Raw genomic sequence first — 21802 nt, 5'->3', positions numbered from 1 at the left:
TTTTAAAGTAAATATCTGATGACATTTTAGTAGTATAAATGAGATGTAAAAGAATGTAAATTAAATATGTTTACTCAAATAGTTTGATAATGCCTTTGTATCCTATTGGGGGTTTTAATTATCAAAGAATAAGTGTAACCTTTACCTATGGATTTATAACCCCTGTAAAGGCATTTCGTTGGGTAAATCTCACTGTGTACCCATCGAAGAAAGTGGTGCATGAAAAATATGATTTTAACGAAATTATTTTTCACTCTTTTGTACGTTTTCCACTTTTATATTCCACGGCTTACTGCCATTTGTGTGAATAATAATGATTGTCATTATTTTTCCTGGCAACCATGGACCGTTTGCTCGGGAGGAAACTCTTGTTCTCGTTTCATTTCAAAGCGCATCCGTTTGTTTTGCTGTCCAAATTTCGTTACTAACCAAACCATTGACAATTGTCTTAACCACTGTAACGTTTCCGATCCATGGGAAGATTACAAAGTCAACAACAGTAGTTGTCAGACACATTCCTTAAAATTGCAACAAGGACTATGCAAAGGTATGATCCTGATATACAATTATAGATGTATTTATGATTTAGTTTAATATATAAGAATCAACAGTAATCATTCTGATTATGTGTGACATCTTTGTAAAGTTTAGTTTAAATTCTTTATATGTATATTTAAAATACACATTTTGCTGTTTAGATTGTCATTAATTGTGCTCACTGTTTAAAATGGATCCTGAAATATGCAAAACAATGTTAAGTTCTAAAGCAGCGCATTTATTGTGAAGTTATTGTAATTTTTTAAAACTTGAACTATTGAAAAAAATGCGTAAGAAAAGATTCTTTTGAAAAAATTTCGATATAAATTAACAGAATATTTTAGAAATTTAAACATGTCACATGAAGATATAAATATGTATTAAATACAAGTTGTATTGGCATTGAACGTATACAAGGATGAAACTCCATTCCAAGTTAGGTTAATTTTTTGGTCATACTTCATTTTTAGAACCTTATATTACACCTATCTAAAAAGGCCTCAAACAAAAAGAGAAACCCCCCCCCCCCCCCCAAAAAAAAAAAAAAAGAAAAAGAAAAAAAAGAAACAAAACAACAAACAAACAAAACAAAATAAAAACAAACAAACAAAAAACAAAACAAAACAAGACAAAACATACACCAAACATAAAAGAACGCAAATTATTAAAAAACACAAAAACCAAACCAAACCAAAAACCCTTTAATTAATGTGTAAAAAAAAATTATTTTTTTCTGTATGGGTTGAAAGGATCTTTAACAGCAACTTCTTTGATATAACTTTTCATAATCTAAATAAGATATCATAAATAATTATTTGAATATTAAGTTCTTCATTTTTTTTTAAAAACATAGCAACTGTTACAAACATTGGTTTTTTTACTTGTAAAATTGTTTTATTTCTTCCTTCGTTTATATGAGTCATATGAAATAAACAAAACAAGTCAAACTAAACCTATTTATCACAAAGTAAAGTCATTTAAAATTTGTTCGCAGTACAAGTTAATCTTAATCTACGTATCCCTTTGAAATGTCGTTTTTCTCTTAATGGTGTTTAGATTCATGATAAATACTTGATAACACTTAATAGAGGATTATTTATCATCAATGTTAAAAGTGCAGTCTAAATCGCCTTTGAGGTCGAGAATATAATCCTTTTTATCTTTAAAACAACAAGATATTTGAAATCTCCAGATCTGTTCTTTTAAGGTGCGTCATTTTTCGACAGGTAGAATTCCCATACGAATCATCAATGTTGATATTGAAATAAAGCCCACTTTACGGTACATAAAAGGTATTGGATTTTAATAATATTTCCAATGGACACGACATACATGTAGTCATAAATCAAACTACATAAATTTAATAAAGTAATAAACAATATGATTTATATAGTTTTATTATAATATTAAATTTTCTATGTATGTGTAAAAATTCAGTAAGGTATGATTTTTTTGCTTTAAACATCAGAGTTTTTAGGGTGTTTTTTTTTTTTTTTTTTTTTTTTACAGAAATTGCTCAGTTCTTAAACATCCGTTATGTAGTGTTATTTACAATTTTGTAAACTTTTATTGGCCGCGTACGTCTTTTATAAAAGCATACAAGCATATCAAGTTAGCAAACATTATTTCACGTACACTAGCTGTTGCTTTGATATCGGCCCTGGTATCATTAGCCCGCGACCGAGCAGTTGTCATCGGCCCGTCGGAACACAAGGAATGCTGGTCAATACCATCCGCGGGCTTTTATACAAATGTAGAAACCTCTTATGATACAACTTTCGCCAGTTATATCAAAGTGTAATGACGTTTAGATACTTGATCAATATCTATAGTATGTAATATTGATAATATGTAAAGGTTGTGACTGTTGTTTTACACTGAGACAGAACAGTTTAATTTTTTGTAAATGAAAACTCATGTGAAGCGTCCTTCCTTTGTAAGATACGCCTGCATATACTCAAACCATGGGTCAAGCTTAAAGTAAATGTCGATTGACCAGTCGACAATTGTGACATCAATATTTCATACATAAAGAAGACTTGTGGCCTTAAAAACATGGTTAGAAAGGGGACACTGGTATTGTGGATGAAGCCCTGAGCATGTGTGTATGTACTGACAAGACGGTCTGTCACAATTTCCATTTAAATTGAAATTTAGCACTTGTTATAAGCCTGGCTATTCGGGCTAATTTTACTTCAAATTAATTGTGGAGATGAAGTCATAAACATCAACCATAACTCGTAGTCTACTTTAGACCATTCTATGGTGGCATCGATACTGCGGCGAAGTCTATCAAATTGTTCGTCATATTTCTCCCTTACGTCTTGATGCCCCTAATCGTATGCCATGCAAATATAAGAAGACTTTGAAAGGAATCGAGGTCGGCTAAAGCATAATTACTTGCACATACTTGAAATGCATCTGTCCATCTACTGACAGTTAAAATCTTTATGTTGAAACTGAATTCATATTCTGTAGACCGAAAAGCCCTCAGGGCCTCTACACTGTACCAAAATTGTTTATATCATGCTCCGCCTCGGGTATTGGTTTTGACTCTAGGTCGGGGCCAATATGAATGTAAAGTGTTAATGCATAATTATAATGTTTAAAAAATCTTCTCTACTCCCCAAAACTGAATTCATAATTATGCAGATCAGAAAGTCCTCTAACAAAACTGTAAATTTCATGTCCCCCGAGGCATTATTTTTCATGACACCTAAGTCTTTTTTAAAAAATATACTAGACTTTGACCCGTGCGTGCACGGGTTGACATTGCATATGATATCGGGCATTTACGAAATAGATACATCAACACACCGTACTGTTGACATTTACATAACCACGTTTTAAGCCTACAGTAATGCTATTAATTTCACTACACTCTGCTTAGTTAGAATAATCTAACTGTGTCTCGGGACAGGCCATCGCCCCAGTTAAAATGTGTCCCATATACCAGTAATGTAGCAAAAAATTGCAGAATCTCTCCGTCCCTGATTCAACACTTTTTCACCAATGTATTTTGCTTGCTTTTACACACCATATTGACATTCGAAACTCTCGGTATTTTTCAGATTAAATGCACTGAGTTACAGTTATCTCCGTGTTTCCTTTAATGAACAGAATATAAAGCAAATTTTCAATGAAAATTTACATGTATTTGTGATATCGTTACTGAGTTTATTCATGCAAATGTAATATTGTGGAACATAAGCTAAAAAGCCTCCCGTGATTTAGCGTGAATGTAATGCACATGCACAAAATTGTAAAATCCAAAAAATCCAGATGATTTTCGGATTTTTGAAAGGAATTTTCGTTGATTATTAATTAGCGAAGCTTGATTGAGAAAAGATAAAAACAAATTGGTCATCTTCGAGTACCAATGATGTTTATAATGTATAAAACAAAAGACAATACTCTTTCGATTTCTCGGTATTAAAGCCCAAAAACTCGAGTCTATTATTTAAATATAGTAGTATAGATACCGCTCTATAATGTCGTTGAAAGAAACGAGTACATTTACATAATTAGAATAGATAAGAATTAAGCTGTCAATCAAAGATAAGATATTGTGAAAACATTTGAAAAGAGTTCGGGTGGATTGTAACGGTTAATGGATTTATCTTCCTTTGCTTGTTCATTTTTGTTCGTTTGAGTTATTTATAATAATTGAAAATAATAACGTAACAAGGGCATCGCTCAGCGGAGCATCCCCTCGCGACATGAGTCATTGTAGGAGGGAATGTATTTTTTAGGAATATACATGTAAATGTATCAGATCAGAATAAATATGGGACAATTATTCATTTTCTTATATCCACCTTGAATTCAAAATGTTTATTTTATTCCTATATCCAAGATTTGTGGCGTATAAATTAGGGGGGGGGGGGGGTTACATCTACGCGTTTTACAGATTTCCTATTCATAGCAGACACTCAACACATATGTTTTAAAATTTAATAATTTAGCTTCATTTAGTTACATTCATTGTTATATAAGGATAAATACATACATATTTTAAAACATTTGCATACATATTAAAACATAGCTAAAGATCTGGAGATATGCACTCTGCTACAATTCTTGTTGCTTATCGTATGTCAACTCATGAAGCTATTTATATGAAACTTTTTCCGGTGATAAACGTGCGATATCTGTCAAAGTCTCTTTTGAATTTTGGACTAGTATCATTCTAAGTAATATGAGAAAAATTGTCCGATATTCGACTGTTTATTTTGATGTAAATCTGAGGAATTTAATCTCTTGCCCACATTAACTTTTAACTTTTGACAATCTTCAACATCTCCATTACTACAAAACGTTAGGTTTTTACCTTTACTAGATATAAATCCCCAAAAATATCACGTTGATTTGAACTGCATACGGTAGAGAAACGGAAGTACTTACTTTGACAAATGACAAGTCATACTTGACATTACTATTGTCAAGTCGTACGTGAAACTCCAGTTTTAAATTCGTTTTTTAGCTCACCTTAGCTTCTTCTCAAGAACCACTGTGCAGATTTCAACCAAATTTAGCACAAAGCACCACTAGGTGAAGGGGATTCAAGTTTGTTCAAATGAAGGGCCACGCTCTCTTTAAAGGGGAGATAATTGAGAATTATTGAAAATTTGTTGGTATTTTTCAAAAATCTTCTTCTCAAAAACTATTCGGCCTGAAAAGCTTAAACTTGTGTGGAGGCATCCTCAGGTAGTGTAGATTCAAGTTTGTTCAAATCATGGTCCCCGGGGGTAGGGAGGGGCCACAATGGGGGGATCAAGTTTTACATAGGAATATATAGAGAAAATCTTTAAAAATCTTCTTCTCAAAAACTATTAGGCCGGAAAAGCTCAACTTAAAGTGGATGCATCCTCAAGTAGTGTAGATTCAATTATGTTCAAATCATAGTCCCTGGGGGTAGGGTGGGGCCACAATGGGGAGATCAAGTTTTACATTGGAATATAAAGAGAAAATCTTTAAAAATCTTCTTCTCCAAAACTATTTGGCCAGGAAAGCTAAAATTTGAGTGGAAGCATCCTCAAATAGTGTAGATTCAAGTTTGTTCAAATCATGGTCCCTTGGGGTACGGTGGGGCCACAATGGGGGGATCAAGTGTTACATAGTAATATATAGAGAAAATCTTTAAAAATCTTCATCTCAAAATTTATTAGGCCATGAAAGCTCAAATTTGAGTGCAAGCATCCTCAGATAGTGTAGATTCAAGTTTGTTCAAATCATAGTCCCCGGGGGTAGGCTGGGGCAACAATAAAGGGATGAATTTTTATACAGGAATATATGAAGAACATCTTTTAAACAATTTCTTTTAAAAACTTTTAAGCCAAGAAAGCTCAAATTGGCGTGTAACCATCCTCAGACAATGTAGATTCAAGTTTGTTCAAATCATAGTCCCTTGGGGTAGGACGGGGCCACAATGGGGGAGAAATTTTTATATATAGAGAAAATCTTTAAAAATCTTCTTCTCATAACTATTAGGCAAGGAAAGCCCAAATTTGAGTGGAAGCATCCCCAGATCGTATTGATTTAAGTTTGTTTAAATAATAGTCCAGGGGTATGGTGAGGCTACAATGGGGAATACATAGAGAAAATCTTTAAAAAAAATATTTGGCCAGAATAGCTTAAACTTGTGTAGAGGCATCCTCGGGTAGTGTAAATTCAAGTTTGCAAAATCACAGTCCCTAGTGATAGGGCGGGGCGTGATGGCGGTTTGAATTTTTACATAGGAATATATTAATAGAGAAAATCTTTAAAAAAAATTCTGGGAAGTTTTTGGTCCAAAACTCAGTACTTAGTGTGAAAGCACGGGTTACGCAGATTTAAGTTTGAAAAAGCCACGAATCCCTAGAGAAAAGTGGGGCCACGAAGTGGGGGGGGGGGGTATATAGGAATAGAGGAAAATCTTCTTACAGGTACAACAACAAAAGGGGCTTGGTATAATTTACCAAATAAAAGGAGGTGGATAAAAATTGGCAGATTTTCAATTTTTTTGTTTGCAAGACCTACTGTACTTAGTTGTCAAGATATTTTGATACTGTAATGCTAATTTGATCAGAATTAAGGCAATTGTTGCTCAGGTGAGCGATGTGGCCCGTGGGTCTTGTTTACGATAATTATAAAAACGTTCTATAAATTGACTTAAAAATCAATAGGCTTTGTCCATTAACCATGCTAAAGAAGTGTTCAAAGTTTGATGAACATCCACGAAAGGATTTCTTTTAATTAAGCTGAAAATAGACACACATACAAACAGACAGTCAAACGCACAAGGGGTATAAGATTGTTTTAAACAAAACATTTTTACTGTCATCTTGTTTTAATTTATTATTTGAAAACATATACACATAAAACCTATCTTGAAAGTTAACAAATAAAAAATGTTATTTCCTATCAGCGTATCCTTTTCAATACCATGTCATACGCTCTTTTGTGATCTTTACGTTTTTCAACAAAATTATTTTTAGGTTCCATTGTCTTTTTGGAGAGATTTCAGGCAGGGAACAGTTCATCATTACAATATTAGATATTTAAATCCATAATTAAACTTATGATATGCATAAATGAGATTCCTCGACAAGTCTGTGTATGACCTATGGTACTCAGGAGATCGTTAAGGCCTGTCAATTATTTTATTAATTAAAAAACATTACTTTATCGAAAAATATGAATATGGCTACCAATATGGCATCTTGTATAATAAATGCTCACTATTTAAGAGTACACCACGACCCCTTTACTATTAAGTATTTGTTTTAATTCTTTTATGGGTAAGAGTAGGGAATGATATACAAGTTTTACGAATCAAGCCAACAGTACTAGTATATCTTGTGCTTTTAATCGTGATCTTTCACTTTTCCAAAAGGAATATAGTGAATCCAACATTCCAGCAGACAACTGAAATTCCTTACAGCGACATGTATACGATATGCACGTAGTTCATAGCGGAACAATACACATGGAAAGAATATACAATACCGATCAGACCCAACCTAACAGAAAGTAAACCCCAACTAAACCCTGGGTTTACTTTCTGGGTTTACTCTGGGTTTACTTCGGGTTTCCTAGAGTCGACCGAAAGTAAACCCAGAGTAAACCGAAAGTAAACCCAGAGTGGACACAGAGAGTAAACCCAGTCAGAAGTATACCCCTGAAAGCAGACGCTAACTGTGTATTCGGAATATACAAAGGGTAGGAATTACAGGCAGTACGATGGTAACATAAAATACTAGTCTGCTTCACACTTTAGTGCATACAGTCGACCTCAAAAGCAATTTCAAAGTAAACACAAAGTAAACCCCGAGTAAACCCAAAGTAAACCCCGAGTGGACCCAAATTTTCAAAAAGTAAACCCAGAGTAAACCCCAAGTAAACCCAAAAAGTAAACCCAGGGTTTAGTTGGGGTTAACTCTGGTGTTAGGTTGGGTCTGTTCGGTACTGTACTTGTTATAATATGTTCATAGCCGAAGTTACATGTAGTTTCCCCTAACTTTTTTTCGGAATAATAAAAAGCGAATAAATTATTCAATTTATGTGGAAAAAATATCAAGTTATTGAGTCTTTTAACAGTGTTGAGACTCAGTTACATTTATCTATAATCAAGTAATAGTTAGATCATATCAAGTAAAATTTATGCGATTAATAAAAGGGCAGTGGGGGCGAAGCGACCGAGTCCCTTTTTAATCGCGTAAATTTTACTTTACGTGATCAAACTTACATTGAACATAACCTACTTTTTCATTGGCTGATCAAAGGTTCTGCACACATCAAATATCATCTATCTTTTGTTTACGGTTCTCTAAGCTGTCAATCAAACTGTGACGGCGCTGTGAACTTAAAAAGATTCTTAACAATTTTGTATTCCCAGAATTTGAGTGTGTATAAATGGTTTAGTTCTGGTTTATTTTATGTTTTTTGTGAAATAGAAAGTGTGGCTTTACCATCGGTAATACACGAATTACATTTATTTTTCTTGTTTTACTATATATAACTTCTGTTTTCACTATAAATAGCTTCTGATGTAAGAATTATGATAATGAAGGGCCGCGTGGTATAAGTTGAATAATGTGTTAACTAATTAGACTTATTCACTATGTGTTATATCCCTTTATGGAGACAAACAGAGTAAATCAGCCCAGGAAAGATAACACCTGTTGTTAGGACCCTTTAAATATCTCGTGTGAACCACTATTGCCCATAATAGGAAATATTGGTGGGAACATCCGCGTTACGACCTCCTTTTGCTGCTGACACTGGCCAGGATAAGACGCATAATCACTTATAAACATAATCATTGACTTATAAACATTATCATTGACTTATAAATATTGTCATTGACTTATAAACAATATTATTGACGTATAAACATTATCATTGACCAATAAACGTTGACATATAAACGTTATCATTGACTTATAAACCTTATCATTTACTTTTAAACCTTATCATTGACTTATAAACGTTATCATTGACTTATAAACATTATTATTGACTTGATCGTTGTTTTATAGATATCAATTTATGATTGTTTCATTTATGTATGAGAAATAATAAAGGCACAACAGAAACTGCCAACACGTTTTCTATTACTCTGTTCTGTCAAAATAATGTCATCTACCCCAAAATTTAATCTGAAATATAAATAATTAGGTTAGGGTATCATGCAAAAAAACTTTTTATTAAAAGGTGAAAATTGTAATCGATCGTTTTAATAACCAATAAATTATTAAATGATACAAGTCATTGATGATTCCTCGAGGCTTCCTGCAAAATATTTTTTGCTCAGTTTAAAGAGGTTCGCTCCTTAGGTTTTGGGTAGCCATTTTTGGTCACCTCTTGTCTGAAAATTCTGTATTACATATTAATTCTAGAAGTATGTTTGTATTTTACAATGCCAGATAAACTTTATTGAATAAAATTGTTTTTTAAAAAATTACATTTTTACAGAGTTTAGTAAGGGACTAAATTTTGTGGCGAGAGGTTCACCTGAAGGACATGAACAATTTTTATAACTCACTAGTTTTAAGGTACTCAGTCTGTTACTTTAGCCTCCTAATTTTCAGCGCAGACCAAACTTCTAGATAGTTTGTGTAAAATGATATATTCATGATTTTTTGATATTTCTATCTATATATTTTGGCATATTTAGCTTATATTTTATAGAAGTTAAGAAAAAAAAGAACTCCAGTTCTGACCTAAAATTAGCTTATTTCAGGCTATATCTCAAATTTTGAGATGTGACCCCTACTTGTCATACTTTTAAATGAGACATTAAAGGTATGTCCATTAGTATGCAAATATTATATTACTATAACTTATTTCATTTGCGATATAATTTGATTGCTTCAAAATTTTGTAACACCTGTTGTTGTGTTCATTACCGGTATGTATTTGCCTTCGAAGCCAACAGTAAAGCGAGAATTTTTTAACTTTGACTTAGATTTTACTTTTATAGTCACTACATGTGTTCAACTTCATACTGTATTAAACTCATATTAACTAAATAATAGTTCAAACAATAAATATTTGTTTGATTTCTTCAAATAATCAATTTCCATGTTAGCAAACATTTCAGGAAAATTCTCATTTCTGTTTGGGGCCCCATATTTCCAAAAAAAATGGCATGGGCCATGGGTCACAAATAAAATAAATGAACATTTAAGATACCCATCTTTATATCCAAGTGGTTTTCTGAAGATAAACATATTATACTTTCAGGTGCCAACATCCTTAAGTAACGATAGAAAAATTTGACACCCGATATTATTGAAAAAAAAAACTACAGGATTTTATTAGCTCTAACGGTATAAGCGTTTGGAATCGAACTTGTCCGTAATTTGCCTGAGATTATAAGATATTGCTGAAATCCGTTTCGACGTACGGTTTCTTGATAAAAAAAAGCCTACATTTTGTGATAAGTTATTTTTGTCCAGATATTTTTATTCTTTAATGAAAAAAATAAAGCTCCCTATTTATCTCTAGTCCAGATTTTGTTTTCATTCTTTAATATAAAACAAAAACTATTCTTGCACAAATGATACATATTGATATTCCATAAGCCAGTTTGAAGTTGAAAAACATAATCAAGACAATATATTATGTATTTGTTAAATTAAAATTAGTTATTATGATTCGCATCACATTTCGCATCACATGTGGTCCGTATAATTTGTCGTATTGTAAATTACGATGCTAAAACAAGTGGATTTTGCATTCGAGGAAGGTATAACACTCTTTCAAACCCGAAATCAATAAAAATTGAATTTCAAATATTGATTTGGAGACTAAAGTCCAAAAATTGTTTTACAGCTGCTTTCAGTTTTTCGTTCAGTAAAGTCAAGACATGAAATAAAGTGATATTATAGTTTGATTTTCAAGAAAATGTATGTGGTACTCTACAGTTAAGGCATTGGAAATTGAATATATACTATCTAAAGGACACAAGGAAGCATGAATAGTTATTTAAGGCTGAAATCACTCTGTTTATAAATTTTCGAAGGGTGGGGGTGCGGGGTCCTTGCAAAGCTAAATTTGAAAAAATAAATAATTTCATCAACTTAACATTTTAGTTTTTTCAAATAAAAATCCAATAGGTGTGCGACCATTCTTTTGACGGTTGAGTCGATTTAATTTTAACTGAAAAATTTTGAACATACATTAAAATATTTAAAGATTTAGGCAAAGTTTTCGAATAATGTTTTGGTGGGTTGAGTATTTGATTTAGGTATTTATCAAGTTGAATGTTTAACATATATTTTGTAATGAAAAGATATTCTATAAATCAAACTATATTGCTTCTATTTTTATCTGATAAACTGATCCATAAAGAATACATAAGCAGCAATGTTATCCTTTTCCCTAGTTTTGGATTATTTTATATGTATTTATTATCTCTTGAATTATATGACTTCATGTTATTGAAGACAGGTCACAAGTTTACCGCCATATTCATTCCTCAATCAGTTGTATCTAAATCAAAATGTTTGGTCAAGTTTGTTTCCTGGTTTTCTCTCCATTTCTCTTCCAACTGAGTTTTGTATCAGGGGATTGTGTGCTTAAGGAGGACTGTCAGTTTCATGACTGGATGTCATGGCAGCCTTGTACTGGTCAGTGTGGTAATCAAAAACAATTGAGACAGCGGGAGTTCTGTTGCCCTGAAAATACGAATCCCAAAACTAAAGAAAGATGTCTATCAGCTTGCTCACTTTCTGCAGATGGTAACGCGTTTGATGAATACAAACCCTGTTGGCTCTGTTACAATGGTTTATTGTTACCAAACAATATATGTAGATGCAATGATGGATATACAGGATCCTGTTGCCAAGGTTTGTCTGTTTATTATTCAACCTTACATGAAACGTACCTACTATATATGTACTTTTTTTTTTTACAATACTATGCTCAAATGCATAATTAAATATAATGCCTGGTTCCGAAAATCATTTAATAAATGCTGTTTTATGTTTCCACCACCTTTTTTTTATTTAACCTCCCATTGTTGGCCCACCCTTCTCCCGGGGATCATGATTTGAACAAACTTGAATATTCACTACTAAATGGTGATTCCCCACAAGTTGCAACTTTTCTAGCTAAACGGACTTTGAGAATATTTTTGTTTTGTTTTATAATTTCAAACTAACTCCCTTTGAAAGAGGATGTGACCATTTTTATCAAACTTAAACCCCTTTTATCTAAAAGTGCTTATCTAAAAAAATCAAATTTTGGTTAGAATTATCCTATTGATTCTTGAGCAGAAGTAAATAATGTGAAAAGTTTACAGACTGTGGGACAGACAGTCGGACGGACAGACGGGCGGGCCCCGGTCAAAGAGTGATTAGAATAGCTTTCTTAAGCTTTAAGTTCAGGTGAGCTAAAACGTGTTTAGTTATATCTTAATTCACGATTAAAGGGGCCTTTACACGTGTGATTTCAGAATTCCACAATTCGATTATTTTACGACTTGTCAAGATTAACACAACTCAACAATGCGACTATTTTTACGATACGTTTTAATCAACCGCTCCCCAACACTGATAAATGTTTTGTTTGAAGAAAGTTTAACAAAGTTCAACAAATACATATTGATCTAAACTTGTTTATGATATTGGTATCCAGTAAATACGCGGTCGATTTTTTAAGGAAAAAGTGAAGATAAAATATTTGACTTTATATTATCATTAGAATTATTATAAAACAGCGTTCCATTGTAAATACTTGTATATCTAACACTATGCCAGAAAATTATGCCAGTGCCAAGGTGGCATTTTTCACCCGTCTAAGCTGCCTTTATCGAAAAATTCAAATATGCCATATGAAGCTTCAGTCCATTGCTGAAGGAGTCTACAACCACCTTTGTTATCAATGCATCTCACGTGTCCTAAGTTTAAATTCCGATCTGATTTGAACAAAACCCCCTTCGGATTTTAAAATGCGATAGGAAATATAGGATATCTACCTGTCCGAAATAAATTCCTCCAAGATATTCTTTTCTGCTTTTGAAATTTTGATTCCTATAGTATTGTTTTGAAAATCCTATAGTATTTTTAATATTTTCTGTATAAAATTTTTTTCTACTATGGGAATAATAATTTCTCCTATGGGATATTAATTTTTAAAGGTAAATATCATACCTGTCAGGTGAAACACACTAAAAATAAATGTTGTTTAATGCTCTCTGGATAATGGTCTATCATTTGGTCTATAAGGATTACAGTTACAAAACTGCCACAAAACTTGTCATTCTAATTCTACAGGTTGAAATTAAAGATTTGATAATCAGTACCGTATGGACAAATTTAAACAAAACATACCGGTATGTTGATAAAAGAGCAATATTTGTATCGTTTCGAATGCAACACGTTTGATACCATTTTTAACTGACTAAAAACAAAAAAGGAATCGAAGCTTTAAATCCTCTTAATTGACCAATCGGCTTTTGATCTTAACATTTTGATAGAAAATGCTTATAATTGTAAAATGTGTGTTCCCGATGCAACCACTCCTTGGTCAATGCGATTTTTAACTGACTTTTAAGTTTCTTACCTGCGTTTTTAAAAGTTAATTTAATATTAATACAGGTGAAGAACTTTGTAAACTATGTTATACATCAGAAAGCGTGGTACCTGTTTTTTAAACAGCTCCAAAAACTATTGTCTAATTTCTTAAATCAAGACATTCCAAATGTTTTCAAAACTTCCTTCCAATTACTCAACAAAACTAGGCTTGCAGATCAAAAAGTTGATTTATTTTCGACATCTAACGTATATTGCTTATGCAATATGAATGAATGAATGTGCCTGAAGAAAAATCAGTTTGTATGGCATGTACTCTAAGGATAACCTTAACCATTTGTTATATATAGGCAAACTTGAGACCGTTCATTCTGTCATTTCTGTGATGTCCCCTAATATACGTGTACATCGTGAAAACGTCTAACGCGACCATAGGCAGGTTTGGAACGATAGTTATCAATTTAAAAACATATTTACGATATGTCAACGTCTGTGACAATAACTATACTTGTAAAAATATAAATATGAACTATATCGTTCAACAACGTTTTAATAAAACCAAAATACCGAGCTTGTTCAGTAAGCTTATTTATGGCAACTGATTTATACATAATGTTTTTAAGAACCCTTATATATCCCTAAAGAATTCACCTACTTATTACCCAAATACAAGTTCAATTCAATTCTTTATTCGCTCAAGACCAGTTCACTGGTATTTGAGGTTCAAAATCAGTATATACAAATGTACACGAACACAGTCAAGGATCACATGTACAGTAGGAGTAATAATGACAAAAAAGGTTAAAATCACAATACAATAGTTTGTTAAAGTTGGTTTCTGGAAGAACAGACTTTGAACATTTTCTTAATAAATATTGACAAGTTTTTCTACATGTACATTAAAAGTATTCATGAGTGTGAAATAATATTTCTGTGATCATATTTGTACAATTAAAGGATATCTCCCCAAATTATGTAATTTTTCTGCCAATGAAGCTTAATTTGTATTTGGCCTGTCTTCTTTTGGAGACCCGTCTCTTCATGGTTTACTTCCAAAGTGAGGCGTGAAACCCTCATTGTATTACTAGAGGATCTCTTCATTATCTTCTCCTAATTAGCACCAATCTAGAGAGGGAGCAGGATACGGTGGGGGTGTTGTTTTAACAATTTAATTAATTCATGTCATTCAGAAACTAAATGAAAGTCTTTACGGTTCCTTTGATCTCTAATTAGAACATTAATTATAGAAAATAATATGTGATAAAATAATATGATATTTAAAAAATAATAAATTATGCACAAGATGCAGATTATACTTCTTTATAATTTTTAAAGTAAATGAAGTTTTAAATAATATAATGTAAATTTTATACAAATTTATGCTGGTGCCTAAACCATTATTGATTTAAAAAATAAAATGAAAATTATAATTAACTTAGAAAAATGTAGGCTGGTGCCTTAACATCTTGGGGCCTAAACATGTTTGGGCCTAAGCGTCTTATCAATGATGGGCCTAAACATCTTGGGGCCTAAAAGTCTTGCTACCTTTGAATATATATTAAGATGATATAAAATAACTTATTAACTTTTAAGTTTGTCTTTTTGGTGTCAGATTTCCTTCTAACTGACCTATTTAGGTTAACAGAAGCCCCCTCCTTTCTTTGCAATAAGCTTTGCAATATTTTTTAAATTATTTGCTTTTTATTGTTTTTGGTTAGTTTTGCGTAACATATTTCCTTGCGTGAATGATAGACAAGACAAATACTTTTTGAACGATTGATAAAGATTTTAAAGTTACAGTGATAAAAAATCTTATGTAAACAAGGATAGTTCCATGTTTTTGTTTAATGGATTGTCCTCATCTGGGTACTTTAAAGGGGAACCTAATTTATTGTCCATTTTATGATGTAAAATCTATAATATACTTTATTTGTTTGACAAGGTCATCGACTTGTTAAATCCTTTACTAACAAGAGTAATGAATCCCATTTAGTCCCTTTAAAGGAGTAAGTGTTTTATTTGTAGTTCTTTCGGAGTTGAATTAAGAAATCGTGACAATGACGGTTAGAACATCGATAGTTCTTTTAATGTCCTGTGGGATGTTGGTTGCAGTTTATCAAGTTAAGGAAAACTGTACAACATATGGATCTGGCCCTTTTGGGGACTGTCAGATCTTCTCATGGAGATCATGGGGTAGTTGTACCGGGGTGTGTGGGCATCAAAAACGGAGCAGAGAACGTGTGTTCTGTTGTCGTAAAGATGTTTATCCACACAATCTTGAGAATTGTTTAGAACATTGCAATTTTTCCAAAGATTTTGAATCGTATCAAAACCAAACGTGTATTGTTTGTGAGCATGGTGGAACATCATCTCCCCTTGCATTTACATGTAAATGTACCCCGAACTACAAAGGGGACTGTTGTCAAGGTAGGAAACAATTTGGAAGGTTTTTTCAAACAACTTCTTTTTTTTTTAAATATAGACGTTTTATTTAAAAGTTTACTTATTTAAAAGAACTGTTTTTTAAATAGCACCATTTCAAATATTATTTTAAAAAACAGTATTTAATATCAGTGCATGAGCGTAATTGTAAGAAATGAAACATGTACTATTGTATCATCTACAAATAACATCTAAAAAAGGAACTAAACTTCGTTGACATACATTTACTAGCGTTTTAAGTAAAAAGAAAAATCTTGTAAAAAGTAATTATAACATACCATTTTTAGCTCACCTGAACCGAAGGTTCAAGTGAGCTTTTCTGATCACCCGTTGTCCGTCGTCCGTCCGTCCGTCTGTCCGTCCGTCTGTAAACTTTTCACATTTTCGACTTCTTCTCAAAAACCACTGGGCCAAATTTAACAAAATTTGGTAAAAAGCATCCATATGGAAAGGGAATTATAAATTGTTAAAATAAAGGGCACAGCCCTTTTCAAAAGGGAGATAATTGCGAAACAGTGAGTATAGGGTGCGTGTCTTAAAAAATCTTCTTCTCAAGAACCACTGCACCAGGAATGCCAATTTTTACACAAAAGCTTGTATATATAGTGAAGATTGATTTTAAATTGTAAAAATCGTGACCCTCAGACTAAAACTGCAGCCCCAGGCGGGGTTCAAAGTTTAACATAGAAATACATAGGAACATGTTTTAAAAATCTTCTTCTCAAGAACTACTGAACCAGAAATGCCAATATTTACACAAAAGGTTGTATATATAGTGAAGATTCTAAATTGTAAAAATATACGTCGTTTCGCCAAAAGCGGAAGGTATAGAAAACTATTGTATAAGCGTAGCTAAGATCTTAAACAAACGACAATGTTAACTTTGATATTGTAGAAAATGGCAATTGAACCAACCAAGTTGGCGTAAATTGTAACAAAAAGTATAATGAGGAGTTGATAAAGCAACCCAACCAACTACCATCTATCAACCTTTTTTTGAGTGTACAATTACTTTTTAACCTCCTACATGTATACATCTGTAAATAAAATAGTTTCATTTGAATTACATTTTCTTTGGCAAAGGAGTGTTTATGTTTATCATCAAACCTGAGATTGAATCCTCCCCCAAGAGTGCGCTAAAAGAGCAATGTTAGTCACAGGTACATGTACATGTAGTGGAAAAGTATTTCATAATAGTGATGCATGTATTTTACTCTTTCATAATGAAAAACATGTAAATTTCCGAAATATTTGAAAAAATAACTAAAAGCAACAATTAAATTATATAAGATCCATTCTGGTTCTGTTTTCAGTATTGTTTTGACCTTTTTTATAGTTTAAAGTTAAAATGTTGCGGAAAAGTTCATATAATGCTTGCTATACACTAGGACTTAAAAAAATAGGTTATCTATCATTAAAACCCAAAAAATGAAATATTTTAAACCTAGGTATGACAATACAAAACAGTATTGTGCATGTCGTTTCCTTATACATTGTTTTTTTGTTTATTTTTTTTCTTAGAAATAATAATTATCAGAAAAAGGCACGTCAGTTTATTTTTCAAGGCTTATAGAGTTAACTTTCAATTTATCAATTGTTCAATTTTTAATGTACCAAATATGATAAAATAAATATTAAAAAAGTTATAAAGGCTAAATACTGTTTTCAAATTGCATAGACAAAATGTATCATTTGTTTATTTGTAGCAAGAATGATATTTGGAAGATTTAATTAAAATATATGACGTTAAAGCGTATTGTTATCAAGGAAAGCTGATATATATATATATATAGAGAGAGAGAGAGAGAGAGAGAGAGAGAGAGAGAGAGAGAGAGAGAGAGAGAGAGAGAGAGAGAGAACCACGATGTTTAAGAAACCAGATTCCATATACAGTATTTTACACGATTTCTAATAGACCCTAACCCATAATGATATTTTTTTAACTTATACTATGTCGAATTAAGTTAAAATATTATGAATGAACAATTCAATCTATAATGATTATGTTGTGATATGGAATAGATATGAGGTTTGTTTATCAGTTATTTTTTTAAGATTGAAATTGTTTTAAGGAATAAGTAACAAAATAAATTTTGCGAAGATATGATTGCTATCTTATTCTCAAAAGAGCTCCAAAACGAATATGTCTTATAAAAGCTATTACAATGTATATTTACGTGATGGAATGCCCTCCCATTGATATCTGTTCATACGAATACAACGATAATCAATTAAATGTTCCCACCATATATTATTGACCATCAACTTCGAAAATTACAGGGAGATCCGTTTTATGTGATTGTTATCCGACAGTTTTTCTTTGTTTTTTGTTCGGTCTTTGCTATCGTGAGATCACTACTTTAAATACGATGTGTTATTTTGCAATTATTGCTTGAAAGAAAAAGAATATGAATCGAGTGCTATCAATACTTTTGATTTCTATTACAAAGTGTCTGCTTGTAACAGCAGAACAATGCAAATCGGATGGATCTGACGACTGTCATATTTTTACATGGAGATACTGGGGAAGTTGTAATGGCGTTTGTGGACACCAAAAACAACACCGAGAACGCGTGTTCTGTTGTAGTTCTAATGTGACGCCACACAATCTTGACAATTGTTTAAAGCATTGCAATTTTTTATCCAACTTCGAAAGAATTCAAAACAAAACTTGTCGTGTTTGTGAACATAATGGTACGCTTATATCCGTATCATCTCCATGTAAATGTAGTTTACGCTACAAAGGCGATTGTTGTCAAGGTAGGAACAATGTCTCAGTTTCTTTCATATTGGTAGTTGTATGGTGTTTCATTTCAAATAAGAATGCGTTCTTTTCTACAGAAGGTTTTCAAAAGTTAAGCTTTTCTTTTACGTCTCAATTCGTGTGTGTCAAGCATTCTAAAATCTTTTCTTTTATAATTTTCCTATTTATTTCTGGAACAATTTTCATGAAAATATGCATTTTTTACCATAATTTATACTGGGAAAATCTGTTATCCATTCACGGGACCCTTTCGTAAAATATCAACAGCATTCGGGTACTTTTAATGTCGTTTGCATTGTGTGTTGAAAACTGAAGCGAAAGAGGGGTTGTTTTAGAGAAGAAAAACATGACTTTTTGCTTTAGCGAATAAATTAATATGAGGTATTTATAATCATTAATTAAATGGGCAAAACGTGGCCGAAGCCGAAACTTGGACAACCATAAAGTTAGTACACCATTAGTACCCCATTTTTGACAAGTAAATGACATTCAATTTGATTGGGGGTAAAGAGTATTCTACATTTGAAAGCAATTTTACAAATATTTCTTCAATCAGGCATGCCCAATGACATTTCTTTTCACTTTGCGTATCTCAAAATACCAATTCTTTAATTTTTAACATTATTATGGAATACTGGTATTTCTTTAGTTGAAAATTGATGGTAAAATCTATTTTAAATTTTCACTTAAGAGTTTTAAACATTCCAGTAAATAATTTTTTGTGTGCTTTTACTGTCTTTATAAAATCTGTATTTTAATGTGTTTGCTAACATTATAAAAACGTGAGCTACGACTACCTGATCAGCCTATACCTGAAGTAATGATTTTCAAGTGTTATTACATACATTTTGATATGTTCGGTAGTCTACAGATAAGCACCTATTAAACCACCTGGTCGACATACCCCAGTCTCTATGGAACGTCCTTTGAATTAAACGAAAAAGCCGATCTCACCAATGAAGTTGAAAGTCTTTTGTAAATATTCAGATTTAGTCTAATTCCTCCACGGAAACGATATTATATGAACATGGAAGGACAGTTTGCACGTTCATTTAAGTTTCTATCTCCCTAACACATTACTGTCGTTATTGGTATGAAGAAATATGCTCTTGCTATCTTTTAGAACTACACTTATTTAAGTGAAACAAAACAAACCAAATATACAGAAACATGAAATTGTTGGAGCTCCTTGGTACACATACACTTGCGCATTTAAAAGGATCAACAAAATCATAGAATTGACAGTTTTAATTCGTATCCATCTGAAAAAAAAATCATACTTCATGTCACATAACATCATTTTATTTTACATGTTTTTAATTCATTTTCATTACAATAAGAATCTTCTTAATATATTAAGAAGTAACCTTACAACAGCCTTTTGCATTCAGTTTCTTTAAATGGTTAGAAGAAAAATCTAATAAAAACGTTTAAAACAAAGCTTAGAAATCGTTTTTTGTTTTGCATAGATTTAAATTAAAGAAAAGGCATATCAAAAATACTTAATGTTTCACATTTGATACAAATATTTTGGGCATACACTACACAGCAAAATGTGCCACATACGTTAAACCTGTGTGATACGAATGTGACCTCACGTACGTTTAACGTGATTTAAGTACCACGTGTGTTTAACGTACGTTAATGAACATATGTGAAATGTATGTAACACGTGTGTTAGACATACGTGATACATTCCATACGCTTTACGTATGTGGATCCAACATACGTTTTTCACATGAATTACATACATTGTACGTATAACATGTAAATTACTTAAAATTAAATTACTTAGATATTTTTAATTTTTCAGTTCATTCTTGATATACTTCATCTTGCTGCTTGAATCACTTCAATTGATTACTCAATAACTTCAGGGGATCTTTGGAAACATTCATTTTGCATTTTCAGCTACTTGTTAATCTAAAATTAGAGTTACAGAAAAGGACAGTTTCGAGATTAAAAATGAATTTAAGGTAGTCCTATACTCGGCACTAAATGGGCTCAATCATTAAAAGCTTAGCTTTAAATGATAAAAATACATTCTAGCAATACACATACAAAAGAAAATATGCATGTTTACATGCTAGTTTGTTTGTTATCACCTCTCAGACGGGTGTACCCCCTTGCGAAAATTATTGACAATTATGATATTTGCCAGACGTCCGTTTTTCCTAAAAATAATTACCAATTCTGGGAAAAGTAGAACTGAACATACAAAATGGAGTAAAAATATTTATCTAAGCCATATCTCATCAATAATTTTTGAAAGTAAGTACGCTTTATGAACCTGATGTATCAAAATAGAATACAAAAAATGCAATGCTAGTATCGCGTTTGGTAATTTTTTTACTATTTTATGGACTCAAACTTAAATTCATGATGTTTATTCTATAGATTGACAACTTAGAAAAAAGATTTGGTAAAATAAATTTCATGTTGATGGATTACTTTTCACGCTATAAGCTCTAAACCAAGTAGACGCTGGCGAAAAAATCCGTTAAAATCATATTTTGCTACAGTTTTCTGCCTAGATCTGTCAACAATGTTAGATATCATTAAAACATTAATTAATTGACGATTGATTAATTCGAAATAGCTTCTGTCTCTAAATTTAAAACGGTTTTAGTAAAAGAAAAATAAAATTTCGGGGGGGGGGGGGGCAACAAAACAAAGAAGATATAAGCATACCTGAGATCCTGGTTAATCAGAAACTTCGTTTTTCATTTTACTTTAACAGAATTGGGTTTCTCAACATTAATCATTTCTATCTCTCATAGAATACATATTTTACCGTTCTAATTGCTTATTATTGCCATTGTTTACAACAGCGATGTAGAGCAAAATCAATACCGGGTATCTAAAACGCTTTGTAAAAGTCGAACCAATATTGTAAAATCCGTATTATGACGTAGTGCGATACTCGGACTACATTAATTCCTTGAATGATTATATTTAGATTTATATTTCATTTTATGATAAAGTAAAATTTACAAATGCCTGAGTTGCTTTTTTATTCAACAATATTGTTAAAGAATAA

At 31.9% G+C, this 21802-nt stretch overlaps 1 protein-coding gene across 4 annotated transcripts in view; it reads left to right on the top strand.

The window, feature by feature from the left end:
- The window catches only part of LOC128190197 (fibropellin-1-like), a 123494-nt gene that overhangs the window by 5477 nt on the left and 96215 nt on the right, over nucleotides 1–21802 (top strand). The window contains exon 1 of one of the 4 annotated variants that reach the window (XM_052862142.1): nucleotides 211–547. The exons of 2 other annotated variants lie outside the window; for them this stretch is intronic. In XM_052862142.1, the coding sequence (XP_052718102.1) occupies nucleotides 220–547 (328 nt within the window). In that variant the 5' untranslated portion in view covers nucleotides 211–219. Of the gene's footprint in view, nucleotides 1–210; nucleotides 548–11514; nucleotides 11871–21802 lie in introns of those variants that run through there. One more of the 4 variants, XM_052862140.1, reaches the window with a different exon arrangement.

Source organism: Crassostrea angulata, chromosome 6 (genome assembly GCF_025612915.1).
Source record: "Crassostrea angulata isolate pt1a10 chromosome 6, ASM2561291v2, whole genome shotgun sequence".
Taxonomy (NCBI): domain Eukaryota; kingdom Metazoa; phylum Mollusca; class Bivalvia; order Ostreida; family Ostreidae; genus Magallana; species Magallana angulata.
Note: the sequence above shows the minus strand (reverse complement) of the source record. Positions and strands in the feature narration are given on the sequence as shown.